We start from the raw sequence: 19,234 nt of genomic DNA, 5'->3' as shown, positions 1-19,234 counted from the left end.
CAGGAGGAATCTGGGGGGGCCAGGGTTTATTGGGGGGTCCCGGGGGGGCTGCAGCCGCCCCAAAGGCTCCCCAAGGGGTCCGGGGCAGCCCCCAGACCCCTCCCTGGTGATCCCAAGGCTTTACCGGGTTGGGGGGGGGGGGGGGGGGGCGCTCCTATTCCCACGGGGGCTCTGCAGCCTCCCCCCCCTCCCCGGTAATTTAATGGGGTCCCCAGGCCCCTTTTGGGGGTCGGCAGCCCTCCCAGAGGGACCACAAGCGCTCCCATGGGGTCCCAAGGCTTTGACCTGAGGGGGTCCCACCACAGCCCCCCCCCCCAGATTTGTGAGGAGCTCCACCCCCCCCCTACTTTTGGGGGTCCCGGGGCTCCTATGGGGGTCTTGCACCCCCCACCTGGGGGGTCTGTGGGGTTCACAGATTCCCCCAACCCCGTGGGTCTCACAGCTTCCATCGCTTGGGGGTCCTGCAGCCCCCTCAGAGATCCCCCCCGGATCTCCCGGGGTCCCCCCAAACCCCTTTTTGGGGGTCCTCGGCTCTGTGGGGGTCCCCAGCCCCTTTTTGGGGGTCCCGTGGTCCTTGGGGAGGGGTCCCAGAGCAGTGCCAGGATCCCCAACCCCCACCTGGGAGGGGAAAGGGGGGTCCTGGGGGGTTTTGGGGGCACTGGGGGGGTTTTGGGGGACCCCGGGGGAATTTTCGGGGGACTCAGGGGGGGGGTTTTGGGGGTCCTGGAGGAGTTTTGGGAGGTCCTGGGAGGGTCCCAGGAGGGTGTTGGCAATTCCCGGGAGTTTTGGGGGTCCGGGGGGCGTTTTTGGGAGATCCTGGGGGTTTTTTGGGGGGATCCCGGGGGGGTTTTGGGGTCCCCCAGCCCCGTGTCCGTGTGCAGCCCCGCGGGGCCGAGTCCGAGCGGGAATTTGGGGGAAACGCCGCGGGGTCAGGCCAGGAAGACGACGAAGATGATGAAGAAGAGGAGGAGCAGGAGGAAGACCTTGAGCAGCAGCCAGCGGTTGGCCGAGACCGACTGGAAATATTTGAGGATTTCCCCGTGGGCGGCCTCCACGTTCAGCTGCGCGTCCTCCACGCTCGAGTCGATCCTGGGCACAGCGGGGCAGAATTGGGGGGAAATCGGGGGAAAAAGGACAGGGAAATGGGGGGAAAATCACAGGGAAATGGGGGGAAAAAAGGACAGGGAAATGGGGGGAAATCACAGGGAAATTATGGGGAAAATGACAAAAAAAATTGGGGAAATCACAGGGAAATTGGGGGGAAATTAAAAGGGATATTGAGGAGAATTGGGTGGAAAAATTAGAGGAAAATTGAGGGATTCGGGGGGAAATTGGGGGAAAACTTCAGGGAAATTGGGGGGAAATCACAGGGAAATTAATGGGATATTGAGAGGGAAATTTGGGGGCTCAGAGAGATGAATTTGGGGGCTCAGGGAAGGGAATTTGGAGGACTCAAAGTGGGAATTTTGGGGGTTCAAGGAAAGGAATTTTGGGGTTCAGGGAGGGGAATTTGGGGGAACTCAGGGAGGGGAATTTGGAGGACTCAAAGAGGGAAATTTGGGCTTTCAGGGACGGAATTTTGGGGATTTTTCACCTCTGGATGGTCTCCTCCTGCTCCTTGACCATGTGTGCGAGCTGCTGGAAGATGGAGCCCAGCTCCACGATGGTGGACTCGATGCTGTGCATGGTGTCGGCGCGGCTCTGGATGTACGAGTCCTGCGGGAGGGGAGGCTGCGGGGCTGCCCCAAAATCCCAAAATCCCCCAAATCCCCTTCTCCCGGGTTTTCCTGGGGCTCCAAACCTGCTCATCCAGCAGCTGCAGCTGCTGGCTCGTCCTGCCGTCCATCTCGATGGCCACGGCCCCCGGGCGCTGCGGCTCGGGCTGGAGCACGGCCGGGCTGCCTGCGGAGCGGCCCCGAAACCCGCTTTTATCTCCCAAATTCCATCGGAATTCCAAAAAATCCCCATCTCCCACCCGGAATTCCCTAGAAATCCCCATCTCCCACCCAGAGATCTGCTTTTATCGCCCAAATTCCAGTCGGAATTCCAAAAAATCCCCATCTCCCACCCGGAATTCCATAAAATCCCCATCTCCCACCCGGAATTCCACTTTTATCACCCAAATTCTAGTCTGAATTCCAAAAAATCCCCATCTCCCACCTGGAATTCCACTTTTATCACCCAAATTCTAGTCTGAATTCCATAAAATCCCCATCTCCCACCCGGAATTCCATAGATATCCCCATCTCCCACCCAGAGTTCTGCTTTTATCTCCCAAATTCCAGTCGGAATTCCAAAAAATCCCCATCTCCCACCCGGAATTCCATAGAAATCCCCATCTCCCACCTAGAATTCTGCTTTTATCACCCAAATTCCCTCTGAATTCCATAAAATTCCCATCTCCCACACAGAATTCCCCTTTTATCACCTGTAATTCCCCCAAAATTCCACAAAATTCCCATTTCCCACCCAGAACCCCCCCCAAAATTCCCTTTCCCCCCCGGAATTCCCAGGAATTCCTGGCTCACCGAGGTTGTTGGCGGCCAGGGCGGAGACGGGGGCGCGGGAGAAATGTTCCCGACGGCTGCGCTGCTGCTTCAGGTTCTGGGGCAAAACCAGGGGAAAATGGGGAAAAAGGTGAGAGAAAATGGGGGGGAAATGTGGAGAAAATGGGGGGAAAATGGGGAGAAATAGGGGGAAAAATGAGGGGGAGAAAGAGCAAAGAAAGGGGGAAAATATGGGGAGAGAAGAGAAAAATGGGGAGAAATTGGGAAAATGTGGAATAAGGAGAAGAACAGAATTGGAGAAAGAGAAGAAAAAGTGAGAAAGCAGCAGAAAAGTGAAAAAAAGAAAAGTGAAGGAAAAGGAAAAATCAGGAGCAGAAAAAAGCGGGAAAAGGATAAAAAATTGTAACAACAAGAACAAGAAAAAAAATGAGAAATGAGCAAAAAGGTAAAAATGGGAAAAGAGGAAGGGAGCGAGCAAAGAGAAAAAAGAAAAAAGAGGGAAAGGAAAAAAGAGGGAAAGGAAAAAAGAGGGAAAGGAAAAGCTGCAGCAGCCCCGCTCACCTCTGTCCGCACCTCCAGCACCGATTTGAAGTCGTTGGACATCGAGGCCAGTTTGGACTGGGGAGGGAGGGTGGGGGGTCACTGGGGGGCCCCTGAGCTCCCAAAACCCCCCAAAAAATCCCCCGAACACCCTCCAAAGCCGCCCCAAAAAATCCCCCAAAAAACCCCCAAAACCTCCCCAAAAACTCCCAAAGGCCCCCCAAAAACACCCCCCAAACCCCCCAAAAACCCCAACAAAACTCCCAAAAACCCCCCAAAACCCACCCAAAACCCCCATACCTCCCAAAAAAACCCCAAAACTCCTCTAAAACCCTCAAAAGTCCTAAAAACCCCCCCAAAACCCCAAAACCTCCCAAAAACCCCCCAAAGAAAACCCCAAAATCCAAAACCACCCCCAAAAAAACCCCCAAAAACCCATAGGAACCCCCTAAAAAACCCACCCAAAAATCCCCCAAACCCCCCCAAGAGTCCGAAAATCCCCCCAAAATCCCCCGAAGCCCCCGGCCCACCTGCAGGGAGAGCAGGACGCCGCTGGAGTGGCTCTGCAGGTGCCGCCCGCCGGGGCCGCGCCGCGCCCGCAGCAGCTCCTGCAGCGCCGCGATCTGCGCGTTCAGGCTGCCCATGTCCTGGGGGGCACGGGGGTCAGGGGCACCCCAAAACCCCCCCACAAAAACCCCCCAAAACCCCCCGACCCCCACCCGCACCTGTTTGATGATGTAGGTCAGCTCCTCGATCTCCACGGATTTGTCGTCGAACAGCGACTTGCGCTTGGCCACTGCGGGGGGGTCAGCGGGGTCACAGAGACCCCCAGAGACCCCCCAAATCCCCCCAGGACCCCCCAAATCCCCCAGAGACCCCCCCAAATCCCCCCTGAGACCCCCTAAATCCCCCCTGACACCCCAAATCCCCCCTGAGCCCTCCCAACTCCCCCGTGAGCCCCCAAATCCCCCCTGACCCTCCCAAAGCCCCCCAGAGACCCCCAAATCCCCCCAGGACACCCCCAAAGCCCCCCAAAGCCCCCCGGACCCCCAAGCCCCCCGCTCACGCAGGGTCAGCTTCTCCAGCTTGGCGAAGGTGTTGCTCAGGTCCTTCCCGATGCGCCTGGGGGGAGGGGGGGGCAGGGATTGGGGGGGGTCTGCAGACCCCCGCCCCAATTCCTCGGGACCCCCACCCACATCTGGGGACCCCCACCCCAATTCCCGGAGATCCTGACCCCAAATTCTTGGAGACCCCCACCCCAGTTCCTGCTGATCCTGACCCACCATACCCGGGGACCCCCACCCCAATTTCTGGGGATTCCAACCCCCAATTCCTGGAGACCCCCACCCCAATTCCTGGAGATTCCAACCCCCAGTTCTCAGGAACCCCCACCCCAATTCCTGCTGATCCTGACCGCCCACACTCGGCGACCCCTACTCCCAGATCCTGAGGACCCCAACCCCCAATTCCCAGAGACCCTGACCCCAAATTCCTGGACACCCCCGGCCCCATTCCGGGGGACCCCCACCCCAATTCGGGCTAATCCTGACCCGCCGTACCTGGGGACCGCCACCCCAATTCCCGGGGATCCCGAGCCCCGATTCCTGGGGGACCCCAACCCCGAATTCCCGGGTTCCCAGACCCCTCCTCACTTTGCCATCAGGCTGAACTCGCTGCGCGGCCGCCCCGGCCCGGGCCCGGCCCTGCCCGCCGGGAGCCCCCGGTCCTGGGGGGGAACCGGGGAAAACGGGGGGTCAGGGGGGACCCCCGGGATGGGGGGGGTGGGGGTTTGGGGAGACCCCCGGTAATTCCCGGGGGGTTTGGGGAGACCCCCCGGTAATTCCCGGGGGGTTTGGGGAGACCCCCGGTAATTCCCGGGGGGTTTGGGTGCCGGGGTCACCTGGCGGCCCTGCAGCGATTGGCAGGCGGAGAGGAACTCCTGGGTCCTGTCGCGACACGACATGACGTCGGCGGGCGGCGGCTCCGGGGGCGCGGGAGGCGCCGCCGCCGCCCGGGGGGGCGCCGGGGCCGCGCCCGGTTCGCGCTGCCTAGGCCCGAGCCGGCGGCGCGCCTGCATCGGGGCTCATCGCCTGCCCTGGGACACCGGCGGCACCGGTTACCGGCGGCGGAACGGGGCGCGCCGGGAGCCCCCCGCGAACCGGCGCCGCCCCGGAGCCCCCGAGGGGTCCCGGTGCCGCCCCTCCCCCCTCACCGCGGGCTCGGCCGCCGCCACCGGGAGGCTCCGGCCGCGCTGACGTCACTGCCACGTCCGTTCCGCCGGAAGTGCCGCCGGCACCGGAACAGAACTCCCCGGTACTTCCGGGAGGGGACGGGGAGAGGCCACGCCCCGGTGAGGGCGGGGATGGGAACCACGCCCGCTGAAACGGGGCCCGCCCACTGCAACGCCTCCCGCCGGCGGGGAATGGCGGGAACGGTATGCAAATGAGACCCCGCCCCCCAAACCGGAGCGGGAATGGCGGCCCCGAGCCCGGGGACACCGGGAGGGGCGGGGCCCCGCCCCCAGCAAAGAGTCCCGATTTGATTGGTGGAATTGATCTGCCCCAGCAACAGGCCCCGCCCCTAGCAACGAGCTGTGCCGCGATCTGATTGGTGGAATTGATCTGCCCTTGCATAAAGCCCCGCCCCCAGCAACGAGCTGTGCCGCGATCTGATTGGTGGAATTGATCTGCCCCAGCAACAGGCCCCGCCCCCAGGAACGAGCCCCCCCCCCCCCAATGGCGCCGTTCCCCGTGACGCCCCGGTGACGTCAGGGCCCGGTTCCGGTACGGCGGGACGGACACAGAGGCTCAGGCGGAATCCGCGGTTCCTTTATTGGGGCGGGGGGAGCGGGGAGGGTCCCATGGGCGGCGGCGGCGCCTCCCGCCGGTCGCGGCGCTGGTCCCGGTGCTCGCGGGGCTCCCGCAGCGGCTGGTCCCGGTGTGCGGCGGGCCCGCCTCACTCCTCGCGTTTGCGGTAGTCCTGGATGTGGCCCAGCACCCAGGCGGCGGGCCCGAAGATGGACACGAACACGGCGGCCAGGCCCAGCACGGTGTCCTGCGGGGACGGCGCCGTTAGAGCCGCGCCGGTCACCGGGGCCCGGCCCCGCCCGGGTCACCCCGCCCCCCCCCGCTCACCGCGGTGCTGACGGGGCTCAGCGCGGGCCCGGAGCGGAGCCCGCGCGGGGCCGGGCCCGGCCGGGCCGCGGCGCGCAGGACGGAGCGGGCGAGGAGGGCGGCGGGCGGCAGCATGGCGGCGGCGGCGCGCTCTGACGTCACTTCCGCCGCGCGCCGCTACGTCCCGCCATGGCCACGCCCCCTCGTTAACATAATTTATTCGTAGCCGCGCGAGTTGCTGCGCTGCTCATTAGCATAGCCCCGCCTCTCCCGCGCACGGCCACGCCCCCAGCGCAAGAGCCTCAATTGACGTTTATTTATTTATTTATTTATTTATCCCGTACAAACAAAACGGCTGAAAAAAAAAAAAAAGGAAAAAATAAAACAGAAATAGAAATAAAATAGAAATAGAAATAAAATAGAAATAGAAATAAAATGGAAAAAAAAAATAGAAAGAAAAAATAAAATAAAAATAAAGAATAAAATAAAAATAAAATAAAAATAAAATACGAATCCAGCACAAAAATCCCCCTCCCCGCCCAGCGCCGCGCCGCCGGCACGGGGGGAAGGGCCGTTTGTGTCACCCGCCCCGGGGGTCCCGCCGGGCGGGCGCGGGGCTGTTTTTGGGGGGCTCAGTGGCAGCAGCCGGCGCAGGGGCCCCCCCCGGGGTGGGGGTCCCCGAACCTGGTGCTGCGGCTCAGGATCTCGTAGGAGGAATCGTCCCCGCAGCAGCCGGACACGCTGGGGGAGGTGGCGTCCACCTCGAACCTGGGGGGACACGGGGGGGACACGGGGTCACCGCCACCCCCCTGAGCCCCAAGGATCCTTCCTGACCCCCCAAAACGCCCCCTGACCCCCAGAAACCCCCCGGGACCCCCTCCTTGTCACCCTGACCCCCCCACATCACCCCCCAGGCTGGCAGTGGGAGGGGATGGGAGGGGAAAGGCTGGGGGGGGGGAGCAGCACCCAAAAAAGGGTAAAAAACCCCAAAAATCAGAGGAGAAAGGGTTAAAAACCATCTGGGGAAAAGGGGTTGAAAGCCTGGGAAAATGGGTGGAAAACAAGCAAAAAATGGAAAAATGGAATAAAGGGAAATGTAAAATGTCCTTGGAAATTTGGGGTTAAAAATGCCAGATTTGGGTAACGGGAAGCAGAAAAAAGGTTGTGGAAATTGGTGGGAAAAGGGGAAAAACTTTTGGAAAAGTGGGTTAAAAAAGATGAAAAAGAAGCATGGGGGAAAATCTTGGAAAAGGGACTAAAACCTTGAAAAAAGGGTTTGTAAAATCCTCAGGAAAGGACCAAAACCCCCAAAAATGTGTTTAAAAAACTAACAGAGAGTTAAAATTATTTCTCTAAAACTAGGGAAAGAAAACATAAAATGAGCTTAAAATTCCCCCAGAAAAGGACCAAAACAACCCAAAAAATTAATATAGAACCTATAAATATAGGCTTAAAATAAATATAGAAAAGGATAAAAGCCTTGGTATAAAAAAATAGAAGGGAAAAGGGAAAAAATGTTGGAGAATTAGTTTCAAACAGCTGAAAAAAACAACTGCAAATGGGTTAAAATACCCAAAATGGGTTTTTTAAGGATCCAAAAGGGGATCCCAAACTGACAGCAAAATGACCAAAAACAGGGAAATTTTCCCCAGAATGGCCTTCGAAAGCCCCGAATTTGGGTCCCGAGCACCCACCTCTGTCTGTGCCCCTGCCCCGCCTGCCCGCGGCGCCCGGTCACTGCAACGACAGGGTGCCACAGCTGTCACAGCTGTCCCCGGTGTCCCCCCGTGTCCCCTCCCGGTGCCGGTGTTCCCGGTGTCCCCGGTATCCCCCGGTGTCCCCGGTGTCCCCCGGTGTCCCCCGGTGTCCCCGGTGTCCCCGCACTCACTGCAGCGCCTCGCGGAAGAACTGCAGCGCGCCGTGGTTGTGCTTGAACACCGTCAGCATCACCTTCTTCATCTGCGTGCTGCGGGCACGGGGCGCGGGTCACCCCAAAACCGGACTGGGAACCCCAGAACCGGACTGGGAACCCCAAAACCGCCCCAGGGAACCCCAAAACCGCCCCAGGGAACCCCAAAACCAGACTGGGAACCCCAAAAACCGGACTGGGAACCCCAAAAACTGCCCTGCATCAGCTCCAAAATGCCCTGGTTTCACCCCAAAAACCAGCCCCATGGTACCCCAAAGAATGCCCCGGTTTCACTCCAAAAGCTTCCCTGGTTGGGCTCCAAACTGCCCTGGTTTCACCCCAAAAATTGCCCCAGTTTCACCCCAAAAACCAGCCTGGTAGAACCCCCAAAACTGCCCCCGTGGAACCCCCAAAACTGCCCTGCTTTGGCTCCAAGCTGCGCCGGTTTCACCCCAAAAAACCGGCCCAGTGGCATTCTCAAAACTGCCCTGGGTTCACCCCAAAACACCCCCAGTTCCCCCCCAAACTGCCCCATTTCACCCAAACTCCCCCTGGTTCTGCCCCCAAACCTCCCCCAAACCCCATCACATCCCCCCCAAATCCCCCCGACACCCAGATTCCCCCAAAACCCCCTCCCTTCCCCCCAAATCCCCCCCAAACCCCCTCCATTCCCCACAACCCCTCCAGAATCCCCCAAAATCCCCATCAGTCCCCCCCAAACCCCCCCAGTTTCCCCCCAGACCCCTCTGACCTGTTGGCCACCAGCTGCAGGATCTGCAGCAGGAACTTGCCCAGCCCCCTCCTCCTCACCCGGCTCTCCAGCTGCACCTCATAGCTGCAGGAGGGACACCCCAAAAACCCCCTGAGACCGGGGAACAGACACCCCAAAAACCCCCTGAGACCAGGGAACAGACACCCCAAAACCCCCTGAGACTGGGGAACAGACACCCCAAACCCCCCCTGAGACCGGGGAACAGACACCCCAAACCCCCCCTGAGACCGGGGAACAGACACCCCAAAACCCCCCTGAGACCGGGGAACAGACACCCCAAAACCCCACTGAGACCCGGGAACAGACACCCCAAAACCCCCCTGAGACCGGGGAACAGACACCCCAAAACCCCCCTGAGACCCAGGAACAGACACCCCAAAACCCCCTGAAACCTGGGGATAGACACCCCAAAACCCCCTGAAACCTGGGGATAGACACCCCAAAACCCCCTGAGACCCGGGAACAGACACCCCAAAACCCCTTGAGACTGAGGAACAGACACCCCAAAACCCCCTGAGACCGGGGAACAGACACCCCAAAACCCCACTGAGACCTGGGAACGGACACCCCAAAACCCCCTGAGACCATGAACAGACACCCCAAAAACCCCTGAGACCATGAACAGACACCCCAAAACCCCCTGAGACTGAGGAACAGACACCCCAAAACCCCCTGAGACCCCAGGAACAGCCCCACAGCCACTGTGGTGTGGCAGTGACCCCAGAGCCGAGCCCCCCTCACCAGTACAGGACACCCCAAAACCCCCCCGAGACCCCAGGAACGGCCCCACAGCCACTGTGGTGTGGCAGTGACCCCAAATCCGAGCCCCCTCACCAGTACAGGACCTCGTCGCCGCACTCGACGTCGAAGCGGAAATGGGAGAAGGCGACGGGGCCGTGGCCGGGCTCGCGGGCCAGCAGGTACCAGGCGCGCTCGTCCCGCAGCTCCTCCCGCTTCTCCCGCTCCTTCCAGCCCCACTCGCTCTGCTCGTAGCTGGGCACGGGAAAAACGGGGCGTGGGGGCCGGGAAACGGGGTTTGGGGGGGAAAAAATGGGAGTTTGGGGGGTGGAAATGGGGTTTGGGGGGAGGAAACCAGAGGTTTTTGCCAGGGGATGTTGAGTAACAAACCCAGGGATTTGGGGGAACAAAACCCAGGTATTTGGAGGAAAAAGCCCTGGGGATTTGGGGGGAAAAACCCAGGGATCTTTGGGGAAAAAAACCCAGGGATTTGGGGGGGAAAAAACCCTGGGGATTTGGGGGGAAAAACCTCCAGGGATTTGGGGGGAAAAACTCCCAGGGATTTGGGGGGAAAAAACCCCAGGGATCTGGGGTAAATCACAGCAAGAACCAAGGTGGGAAATCAAAATCACGGGCAACAAGGAAGATTGCAAGGGTTGGGGGGAAAATTCCAGCGCCGGTGATTTTGGGGCAGGAAAGTCCATCGGTGCCACTCACAGCGTCTGCATGTTGGCCTTGGTCAGCTCGAAGGCCCAGTCCAGCGTGGACGGCTCCAGGCCGGACACGCGGCGGCACTCGATGGACACGTTCAGCCTGGGGACACACGGAGACACCGTGGGGACACCAGGGACACACCGGGACCAGCCTCGGGGACACCGGGAGCGGCAGCACTCACCCGTTCCTGTCGTACTTTTTGAACACCGGGAAGGCCTCGAGGGGATCTTGGAGCTGGAAGAGAGCAGAGCGCGGCCGAGGGCAGCGGGGCTGGCACCGATTCCGGCCTTTTCCGCCCCAATTCTGCTCGCCACACTCACTTTGTTGGCGGCCTCGACCTTGGCGCAGACAGCGGCCATGGCCGCGCGCTCCTCCAGCCGCCGCTGCTTCTTCTCCTTGGCTTTGCTCGACTTCCTCTGGGGAAAAAACGCACCAAAACCTTGGGAATCGGCACCAAAGCCTGGCCATCCCTGCTGGCGGGACACTCTGCCCGCCCCCGAGCCCAAAAGTTCTGCCCCAAAGTCATTAAGGAACGGCAAAAGTCATCAGCGTGGAGCTGCAGGTGAGGAGAGTGTCCCAAAAGCTTAGAGAAAAATGCGGTTTAGGGAGAAAACCAGTGTTGAGTTTTTAGTCTCTCTGTGGGGTGTTGTTGCTGGGCGATGCAGCTTGAAGGGGTTTTGCCCCAAAATCTCGGGGGTTTTAGGTGGGACAAGGAGGTGGCAGCGAGCAGCAGTCACGTAAAATTGTTCCTTTGGAGTGGCTTTCCCCAAATCTGAGGAAATTGGCACTAAAAATGCGGGTGATTTCACCCAAAATGAGGGATCCTGCTGGGATCCCCGCTAAGCTCCGGTCAAAGAGATTGCTGAGCTGCAGAATCACCAAAATCAAGCGAAGTGCACCCAAAAGGAAAGAAGTGACAAGAAAAGCAGCGGGGTGGGGAGGGGCACAGGGTAAATGTCCCTCAAAAACTCATCTGTCACTGGGTTCGGGAGAATTAAAAGTGTTTTGGGGATGGAGCAGGCAGCACCTGCTGCTGGCCGGGATGTGGATGCTGAAACCTCCGCTTTAGGGTCATTCTGGGGGAAAACACGGGAATTTTGCAGCAGGCGATTGGATGGGACATCACGGGAGGAGTCTGGGGAAGCCCAGCCCCAAATCCTCCCAAAACAGCCCCAAATCCCCTCAGAAAAGCCCACATTTCGCCGTGGGAACCTCAAATGCTCACGAAAGCTTCTAAAAGCCTCACCAAAGCCTCAAGAGCCTCCGAGAGCCCAAAAAGGTCCCAATTTGCTCCCAGCAGCATCCAGAGCCCTCCCAAGAGCTCCGCATGACCTCAAACAACCCCAAAACCTCACGGCAAGTCCCGAATCTGCGCACAGGAGCCCCAATCCCCAAATCCCCCCCAAGGAGCCTGCCCAGCCTCTGAGCCGGTCCCAAACGCCGCCACGGAACCCCCCGAGGCCTCGCGGCCACCTCCCAGCCGCCGAGACGACCCCAAATCCCCTCGCACGACTCCCGCGACCCCCGCGCCGACCTCCAGCCGCTCAGCGGCGCCTCGCAGGCCCCGCCCCTGCACAGTTTCCCCTCAGGCCGAGCCCCGCCGGGCGCGGCGCGGCCCCGCTCACCCCCATGATGGCGGCGGCGGCGGCTCCGGGCGGCGCGGGGGGCGCGGAGGTTCTGAGGGGGCGCGCGCGTGGGGCGCGCTATTTATACGGGGGGGGGCGGGGGGGCGGGGCGCAGAGCGCGCGAGCCCGCGGCCGGAGGCCAATGCGCAGGCGCGGAGGGGGAAAGGGGCGGGGCGAAAGGGGCGGGGGCCGCCGCGCGTGCGGGATGGGCGGGGCGGAGCGGGCGCGTGGCGGCGGCGCGGGGCGCGAAGGCGGCTCGGCACTGATTGGCTGAGAGAGGATTGGGCGGGAAGGCGGGAGGCCACGCCCACCGCGCTGAGGGGGGCGGAGTCAAAACCCGGACCGGAGAGATCGGAACGGGTTAAACCGGGACCGGAGAGCCCGGAACGGGTTAAACCGGGACCGGAGAGATTGGAACGGGTTAAACCGGGACCGGAGAGCCCGGAACGGGTTAAACCGGGACCGGAGAGCCCGGAACGGGTCAGAAACGGGACCGGAGAGATTGGAACGGGTTAAACCGGGACCGGAGAGATCCGAACGGGTTAAACCGGGACCGGAGAACCCGGAACGGGTTAAACCGGGACCGGAGAGCTCCAAACGGGTTAAACCGGGACCGGAGAGCCAGGAACGGGTTAAACCGGGACCGGAGAGCTCCAAACGGGTTAAACCGGGACCGGAGAGATTGGAACGGGTTAAACCGGGACCGGAGAGATTGGAACGGCCGCACAGCCCAGCCCCACATCGGCCCCGCTCCCCCCGGTGCCCCCGGTGCCCCCGGTGCCCCGAGCCCCGCGGAGGGGTACGGGGGGCGGCGGGGCCGTGCTGAGGCCGCTGGAACTACTTCGGCACCGGGAGCGGCGGCGGCGGCGCTTTGTGCGGCTCGGCGGGCTCGGGACCCCCGGCCCGGGACCCCCCCCCAAATTCCCGACCCCCCCCACCCACCCGGCCCCGCTCCCGCCCCCCGGGCCCGCCCCGCTCCTCCCCCTCCCCGAATTCCCACGCCCCTCCCGGGACCCCCGGCTCGGGGGGATTTGGGCGGGGGGCGCCGGGGCCGAGCGGGTTCCCGAGCGGGGCCGTGCCGGGGGTCCCGGGGGGGTCCCGGGGGTCCCGGGGGTCCCGGGGGTCGCGGGGGTCCCGGGGCGATGCCCGCCGTGATGGAGAAGCCGGCGGCGATCCTGTCCCGCAGCCGCGCCAGGGCGGGGGGCGCCGCGGGACCCCCCCCCTCGGAGGACGAGGCCAGCGAGGACGAGCACGGCCACGGTGAGCGACCCCCCCCCAAAAAATAACCCCCAAAAACCACCCCCGCGCCTGCGACCCCCCCCCGGGACACCCCCCGGCTGCGCCCACCGCCCCAAATAACCCGCGGGGTGCCGGGGACGGCCCCGCGCGAATTTGGGGAGGGGGCGCCCCCCCCGCGGGGTTCGGCCGGGGGGGTGGGGGTCCCGCGGGGACGTTTCGGGGGGTGGGGGGCGAACAAAGCCCCGTCCCCATTGTCCCCGGGCGCCCGCGTGGGCGCCGCTTTGTTCCCGCGGGGGAGGGGGCTCGGCCGGACCCCCGGGCCGGGGGGCTCGGGGGTCGGTGCGGACCCCCCGGTAAAGCCCCGCGCCCCTCCCGCCGCAGACAGCATGATCCGGGTGGGGGCCGACTACCAGGCGGTGATCCCCGACTGCAAGCCAGGTACGGAGCTGCGGGGAGGGGGCCGGGGGGTCCTGGGGGGGTTTTGGGGGTCCCCCCCGGCCCGTGTGACCCCCGTGCCCCCTCCCCAGAGAGCCCCGCCCGCTACAGCAGCAAGGAGCTGAAGGGGATGCTGGTGTGGGCCCCCAACCACTGCGTGTCCGACGCCAAACGTGAGCCCCCCGACCCAAAAACGGGGGGGTCCTGCTGGGGAGGGGGCGTCCGGGGTGCCCCCCAGCCCCCGCGCCCCCCCGTGACACCCCCGATCCCCCCCATCCCCCCTTCATTCACCCCCCCTGCCCCCCAAAATCCCTTTGAGCCCCCTCCCCCCCTCCCTTTTTACCCCCTGCACTCCTCCCTGAGCCCCCCCCGACCCCCCAAAACCCACCCCGGACCCCCCAAACCCCCCGTGACCCCCCAAAACCCACCCCTGACCCCCCAAACCCCCTGTGACCCCCGAAACGCCCCCTGACCCCCCAAACCCCCCCAGTGGACAGGTACATCGCCATGGCCAAGGACAAGCACGGCTACAACATCGAGCAGGTAGGGACCCCCCCCCGGGACCCCCAAACCCCCCCTGGGACCCCCAAACCCCTCCTGACCCCCATGGAGCACCCCCAGATCCCCCGGGCTGCTTCCAGACCCCCGTGACCCACCCAGGGCACCCCAAACCCCTTCTGCCCCTCCTGGAGCACCCCAAAACCCCACCTGCCCCACCCGGGACACCCCCAAAGCCCTCCTGACCCCCCTGGACCGCCCCCAAATTCCTCCTGGGGCACCCCCAAATCCCCCCAGAGTACCCCTAAACTCCTCCAACACCCTCAGGAGCCCCCCAAACCCCTCCTGACACCCCTGGGGCACCCCCCAAATCCCCCCTGACCCCCTCAGGACACCCCCAAACCCCCCCTGACCTACCTGGGACCCCCCAAAACCCCTCCTGACACCCCTGGGACCACCCCCAAACCCCCCCTGACCCAATTGGGACCCCCCAAACCTCTCCTGACCCCCCTGGGGCACCCCCAGATCCCCCCAGGGTGCCCCCAAACCCCCCCTGACACCCCTGGGACCCCCCCAAACCCCCCCTGCCCCCCCTCAGGGAACACCCCCGAGCCCCCCCGAAGCCCCCCAAATTGGCCGCCGTGCCCGCAGGCGCTGGGCATGCTGCTGTGGCACAAGCACGACGTGGAGAAGTCGCTGGCGGACCTGGCCAACTTCACGCCCTTCCCGGACGAGTGGACGGTGGAGGACAAGGTGCTGTTCGAGCAGGCCTTCAGCTTCCACGGCAAGAGCTTCGCGCGCATCCAGCAGATGGTCAGAGACACCCCAAAACGCGCCCCAAAAACCCGGGGAGGGTGCGGGGCGGCCGTGCCGCCCGCAGAGGGCTGGGGGTTTTTTGGGGGGATTTTTTTTCAGGAATTTTTGGGGATTTCAGGGGTTTTTTGGGATTTTTTCCAGCTTTTTTTGGAATTTTTTTTGAGCTTTTTAGGGATTTTTTGGGGATTTCTGGGGCTTTTTTGGGATTTTTCAAGGGTTTTTGGGGCGTTTTGGGCATTTTTTGGACATTTTTTGGGGGATTTTTTTTTTAGTTTTTTGGGGGTTTTTGGGATTTTTTTGGGGGGGCTTTTCTGGGGATTTTTGAGGAGTTTTTGGGGCTTTTTTTTGGATTTTTTTTTGGTTTTTCAAGCACCCCCTCAAATCCCCTCTGTGCCCTCAAAACCCCCCAACGCCCTGTGTGCCCCCCAGCTCCCAGACAAGCTCATCCCCAGCCTGGTTAAATATTATTATTCCTGGAAGAAAACACGGTCCCGCACCAGCGTCATGGACCGCCAGGCCCGGCGCCTGCTGGGCCGCCGGGACCGCGACGACAGGTACGGGACCCCCAAAATCCCACCTGAGCCCCCCAAAACCTCCCCAGAAAACGCCCCCAAAACCGCCCCCCAAAACTTCCCCAAAACCACCCCAGAACCTTCCGAAAACCTCCCCGAAAACCTTCCTGAAAACCTCCCCAAGACCTTCCCAAAACCTCCCCAAAACCTCCTCACAAACCTCCCCAAAAACCTTCCAAAAAGTTCCACAAAACCTCCCCAAAACCTTCAAAAAACTTCCCCAAAACCTCCACAAGACCTTCCCAAGAACCTTCGAAAACCTCCCCAAAAACCTGCCCAAAACCTCCCCAAAAACATTCCCAAAATCTTTCCACAAACGTCCCCAAAACCTTCTGAAAACCTCCCCAATAACCTTCCTAAAAACCTCCCCAAAAAACTTCCCAAAACCTCTCCTAAACCTCCCCAAAACCTCCCAAAAAACTTTCAAAAAACATCCCCAAAACCTCCCAAAAATCCCCAAATTCCCCCGAACCCCCAAACCCGGCTCCCCTCCGGCCCCGCAGCAACGACGAGACCGACGAGCAGCGCCCCAGCCCCGAGGGGGACGTGGAGCCCCCGGACCCCAAAAAAGAGGTTGGGGGGCACAGGAGGGGTTTGGGGGAGCTCGGGGAGGGGTCACAGGGTGAAATTTGGGGGGTGGGCTCGAGGCTGGGGTGATCAGGAAAGGGAGGGAATGGGGGAAACCCCCCCAAATATGGAGCCAGACCCCCAAAAAACGGGGGTGAATCCCTAAAGGAGGGAGGAGCTGGGGGGAGGGGGGGTTCTAAAGAGGCTGTGGGACCCCCGAAATTTGGGGAATCTTTGGGAATGGGGAGGAACCCCTGAAAACAACAAGGGGGAGGTGGCGGAGGGTCGGGAGACCCCCAAAATTGGGGGGAAAACCCCCAGAAACGGGACCGGGGTGGCGCCCCCTGCTGGGGGGGCGGGAGAGCAGCGGCCGGGGCGGGATGTACCAACTCCGGGGTTGGGGGGGGGGTGCTCGGGGGGTTCCCCCGGCGATAACCGCTTAAAATAACCCAACTAATGAACGAACCGAACTAATTAGCAGCCCTGCTACCCCAAGGCGGGGCCGCGCAAGGAGCCGCAGTACCGGCACCACCCCCCGGCGCGGCAGCGGCGCCGCCCGCCCCGCGGGATGCGCCTGAGCCGCGAGGACGTGGCCGAGGTGACGGCCAACCCCGACCTGGGCGCGCGGGCGCTGCGCCAGCTGGACTGCCAGCTGGTGGCCCTGAAACGGCAGGTGAGGCCCGGGGACACCCGGGGGACACCCGGGGGACACTCCCGGGGACGCCCCGGGACCCCCGTGAGCCCCTCGCCGATCCCCGCAGGTGCAGCGCATCAAGCAGATCAACAGCGGCCTCAGGCAGGCGCTGGACGGGGGCCTGGAGGGGCTGCGGCCGCCCGAGGTGGGTCCCCGTGTCCCCGCGGTGTCCCCGCGGTGTCCCCGCGGTGTCCCAGCAGCTCCCGGCTGCGTCCCCCCGTCCCCCCCAAGTCACCTCCGCTCACCCCCCAGGGCAGCAGCAGGTTCAGCTCGCGCTGGACGACGGACGAGCAGCTGCTGGTGGTGCAGGGTGAGTTGCCCCCTCGTTAGGCTAATTGCCGCGGCCGCTCGCCGGCCCCGCGTCCCTCAGCGCCGTGTCCCTGTCCCCAGCCCTGCGCCGCTACGGCCGCGACTTCCCGGCGGTGGCGGCCGTGCTGGGCAACAAAACGGCGGCGCAGGTTCGGAGCTTCGTGCTGGGCCCCCGGCGCCGCCTCGGCCTCGAGCGGCTCCTGCAGGAGCGCCCGGGCCAGGGGGAGCCCCCCGGGGACCGCCCCGAGCCTGACGAGGAGGAGGAGGAGGTGAGGAAGGGCTGGGCAGGGCGCGGGGGCTGAGCTCGCGACTGGTCCCAGTCCTGGGCTGGGGGGTGGGACTGGGCCCAGTTCTGATCCTGGACTGGGCCCAGCACAGCGGAGGCAGTCCCGCACACCAATTAATCACTGCGCCCACCCCAATAAATCAATCAATCCATCAATCCATCAATCAATCCACCCCGATGACCCCACCGCACTCAATAAATCCATCCATTGATCCATCACATCCCAATCAATGACCCCACCCCAATCAACCAATCACATCCCAATCAATCAATGACCCCACCCCAATCAATCAATCAATCACACCCCAATCAACCAATGGCCACGCCCCACCCAATCCTGGCCTCGCCCAATCCCGGCCCCGCCCAATCCCAGCCCCACCCAATCCCGGCCCCGCCCAATCCCAGCCCCGCCCACTCCAACCCCACCCAATCCCAGCCCCGCCCAATCCCGGCCCCGCCCACTCCAGCCCCGCCCAATCCCGGCCCCGCCCACTCCAGCCCCGCCCAATCCCGGCCCCGCCCACTCCAGCCCCGCCCAATCCCAGCCCCGCCCACTCCAACCCCACCCAATCCCAGCCCCGCCCAATCCCGGCCCCGCCCACTCCAGCCCCGCCCAATCACAGCCCCGCCCACTCCAGCCCCGCCCAATCACAGCCCCGCCTCTCTCCGCAGGTGCAGATCACGGCCGTGTCCCACCTGGCCCCGCCCCCCTCACGCCCCCCGGCCCCGCCCCCTCTGCTGCGCCCGGCCCCGCCCCCGGCCCCGCCCCCCGCGCTCCCGCGGCCGCCCCCCCCCCTGCAGCCCGGCCGGGCCCCGCCCCCGCTGCTCCGCCCCGGCCCCGCCCCCCGGCCCCGCCCCCCCGCCGCGGGCCACGCCCCGCCCCGCTGAGCGCCCCCTGCCGGGCCGGAGGACCGGGGGGCCCGGGGGTCCCGTCTGCAATAAAAGTATTTTACTACAGCGGCTGCGAGTGCTGGGGCACTGGGAGCACTGGGCTGGACTGGGACCGGTCCCGGTCTGGACTGGGAGCACTGGTTCATACTGGGAGCACTGGTCCAGACTGGGAGCACTGGCCTGGACTGGGAGCACTGGTTCATACTGGGAGCACTGGTCTGGACTGGGAGCACTGGTCCAGACTGGGAGCACAGGTCTGGACTGGGAGCACTGGTTCGTACTGGGAGCACTGGTCCAGACTGGGAGCACTAGTCCAGACTGGGAGCACTGGTCCGGACCGGGCTCTGCAGCAGGACCCTGTCTCACCCTCCAGCACCACTTGGAGCCCGCGGATCTTTCTGGAAAGTTTTTAATTAGAACCTGGAAAATCCACCGCAGAGGGGGCGTGGCCCGGGCCTGGCCCCTCCCCCGGGGCGGGGCTACAGCAGGACAAAAGTGGGGGAGGGGAGGGGGGAGGGGCCGCCCCGCCCCCACCCCGGCAGCAGCAGCGCCCCCGTCCCTCCCCCCCCCCCCCCCCCCCCCCCGGGCCTTCCTGAGTGGGGGGGGAGGGGACAGCCCTGTCCCAAGGGGGGGAGGGGCAGGGGACATCCCCACGGGGGGGAGGGGACAGCCCCACCCCCCCTAAGGCCACCCCCGGACTGTCCCGTGTCCCCCCCCCGGTAAGGCTCCGGTTCACCGGGGATGTCCCCGGGTGACCCGGGATGTCCCCACTTGGCCCTGGGCCACCCCCGGCTGCTCCCGAGCCACCCGGGACGTCCCCGGAGGCCCCCGGGCCACCCCGGCCGTGTCCCTGTCCTCGGGCCAGCCTTGCTCCCCCGTCCCAGGAGATGCCCCCGGGTCCCTGGGCCACCGGGATGTCCCCAGCAGCTCCCAGGGTCCCGTGACACCCTGGCCCTGTCCCCAGAGGCCCACCCGGGATGTCTCCACATCCTCACGGGGCCCTGGAGGC

The 19,234-nt window shown here is 63.6% G+C and overlaps 3 protein-coding genes and 1 long non-coding RNA gene across 5 annotated transcripts; 1 reads left to right on the top strand and 3 right to left on the bottom strand.

Moving 5' to 3' along the window:
• Positions 1-9: 9 nt before the first annotated feature.
• STX5 (syntaxin 5) lies at positions 10-5,068 on the bottom strand. Its single transcript, XM_021545750.3, has 10 exons — positions 4,948-5,068; positions 4,700-4,773; positions 4,114-4,169; positions 3,773-3,843; positions 3,578-3,694; positions 3,069-3,125; positions 2,529-2,604; positions 1,802-1,902; positions 1,595-1,716; positions 10-1,089 (listed from the first exon to the last, which is right to left on the bottom strand). Exons 1-10 carry the CDS (start codon positions 5,008-5,010, stop codon positions 930-932), a joined length of 897 nt encoding a protein of 298 aa, XP_021401425.3. The 5' UTR covers positions 5,011-5,068; the 3' UTR covers positions 10-929.
• Positions 5,069-5,854: 786 nt separating this feature from the next.
• Positions 5,855-6,350, bottom strand: LOC110478823 (uncharacterized). The gene is made up of 2 exons (XR_002466820.2): positions 6,182-6,350; positions 5,855-6,101 (listed from the first exon to the last, which is right to left on the bottom strand). It is a non-coding gene; the product is annotated as an uncharacterized LOC110478823 (long non-coding RNA).
• A 122-nt stretch (positions 6,351-6,472) lies between these two features.
• NAA40 (N-alpha-acetyltransferase 40, NatD catalytic subunit) lies at positions 6,473-11,996 on the bottom strand. 2 transcript variants are annotated; one of them, XM_077789600.1, is made up of 10 exons: positions 11,919-11,996; positions 10,614-10,709; positions 10,475-10,527; positions 10,297-10,392; positions 9,676-9,834; positions 8,821-8,904; positions 8,049-8,126; positions 7,855-7,897; positions 6,845-6,928; positions 6,473-6,515 (listed from the first exon to the last, which is right to left on the bottom strand). In XM_077789600.1, exons 1-10 carry the CDS (start codon positions 11,922-11,924, stop codon positions 6,486-6,488), a joined length of 729 nt encoding a protein of 242 aa, XP_077645726.1. In that variant the 5' UTR covers positions 11,925-11,996; the 3' UTR covers positions 6,473-6,485. The 2 variants fall into 2 exon arrangements, with proteins under 2 accessions (XP_077645726.1, XP_021401385.1); XM_021545710.3 differs by lacking the exons at positions 6,473-6,515; positions 7,855-7,897 and having other exon boundaries at positions 6,610-6,928.
• A 1,064-nt stretch (positions 11,997-13,060) lies between these two features.
• Positions 13,061-17,350, top strand: RCOR2 (REST corepressor 2). Its single transcript, XM_077789628.1, has 11 exons — positions 13,061-13,178; positions 13,539-13,595; positions 13,685-13,765; positions 14,083-14,135; positions 14,742-14,903; positions 15,336-15,487; positions 15,982-16,051; positions 16,524-16,718; positions 16,807-16,884; positions 16,992-17,049; positions 17,130-17,350. Exons 1-11 carry the CDS (start codon positions 13,061-13,063, stop codon positions 17,348-17,350), a joined length of 1,245 nt encoding a protein of 414 aa, XP_077645754.1.
• Positions 17,351-19,234: the final 1,884 nt, after the last annotated feature.

The sequence above is a fragment of the Lonchura striata genome, chromosome 36 (genome assembly GCF_046129695.1).
Source record: "Lonchura striata isolate bLonStr1 chromosome 36, bLonStr1.mat, whole genome shotgun sequence".
In the NCBI taxonomy this organism is placed as follows: domain Eukaryota; kingdom Metazoa; phylum Chordata; class Aves; order Passeriformes; family Estrildidae; genus Lonchura; species Lonchura striata.
Note: the sequence above shows the minus strand (reverse complement) of the source record. Positions and strands in the feature narration are given on the sequence as shown.

Coding starts and splice junctions, on each gene's coding strand:
- NAA40 (XM_077789600.1), bottom strand. Junction 8,905..9,675: donor GGCGACGAGGTCCTGTACTG/GTGAGGGGGCTC, acceptor TCCCTCCTGCAG/CTATGAGGTGCAGCTGGAGA. Junction 7,898..8,048: donor TTCTTCCGCGAGGCGCTGCA/GTGAGTGCGGGG, acceptor CTGTCGTTGCAG/TGACCGGGCGCCGCGGGCAG.
- STX5 (XM_021545750.3), bottom strand. CDS start 5,010: ATGTCGTGTCGCGACAGGACCCAGGAGTTCCTCTCCGCCTGCCAATCG. Junction 3,695..3,772: donor TGACCTACATCATCAAACAG/GTGCGGGTGGGG, acceptor CGTGCCCCCCAG/GACATGGGCAGCCTGAACGC. Junction 3,126..3,577: donor GCGTCCTGCTCTCCCTGCAG/GTGGGCCGGGGG, acceptor CTCCCTCCCCAG/TCCAAACTGGCCTCGATGTC.
- RCOR2 (XM_077789628.1), top strand. CDS start 13,061: ATGCCCGCCGTGATGGAGAAGCCGGCGGCGATCCTGTCCCGCAGCCGC. Junction 14,136..14,741: donor ACGGCTACAACATCGAGCAG/GTAGGGACCCCC, acceptor CCGTGCCCGCAG/GCGCTGGGCATGCTGCTGTG. Junction 14,904..15,335: donor TCGCGCGCATCCAGCAGATG/GTCAGAGACACC, acceptor TGTGCCCCCCAG/CTCCCAGACAAGCTCATCCC.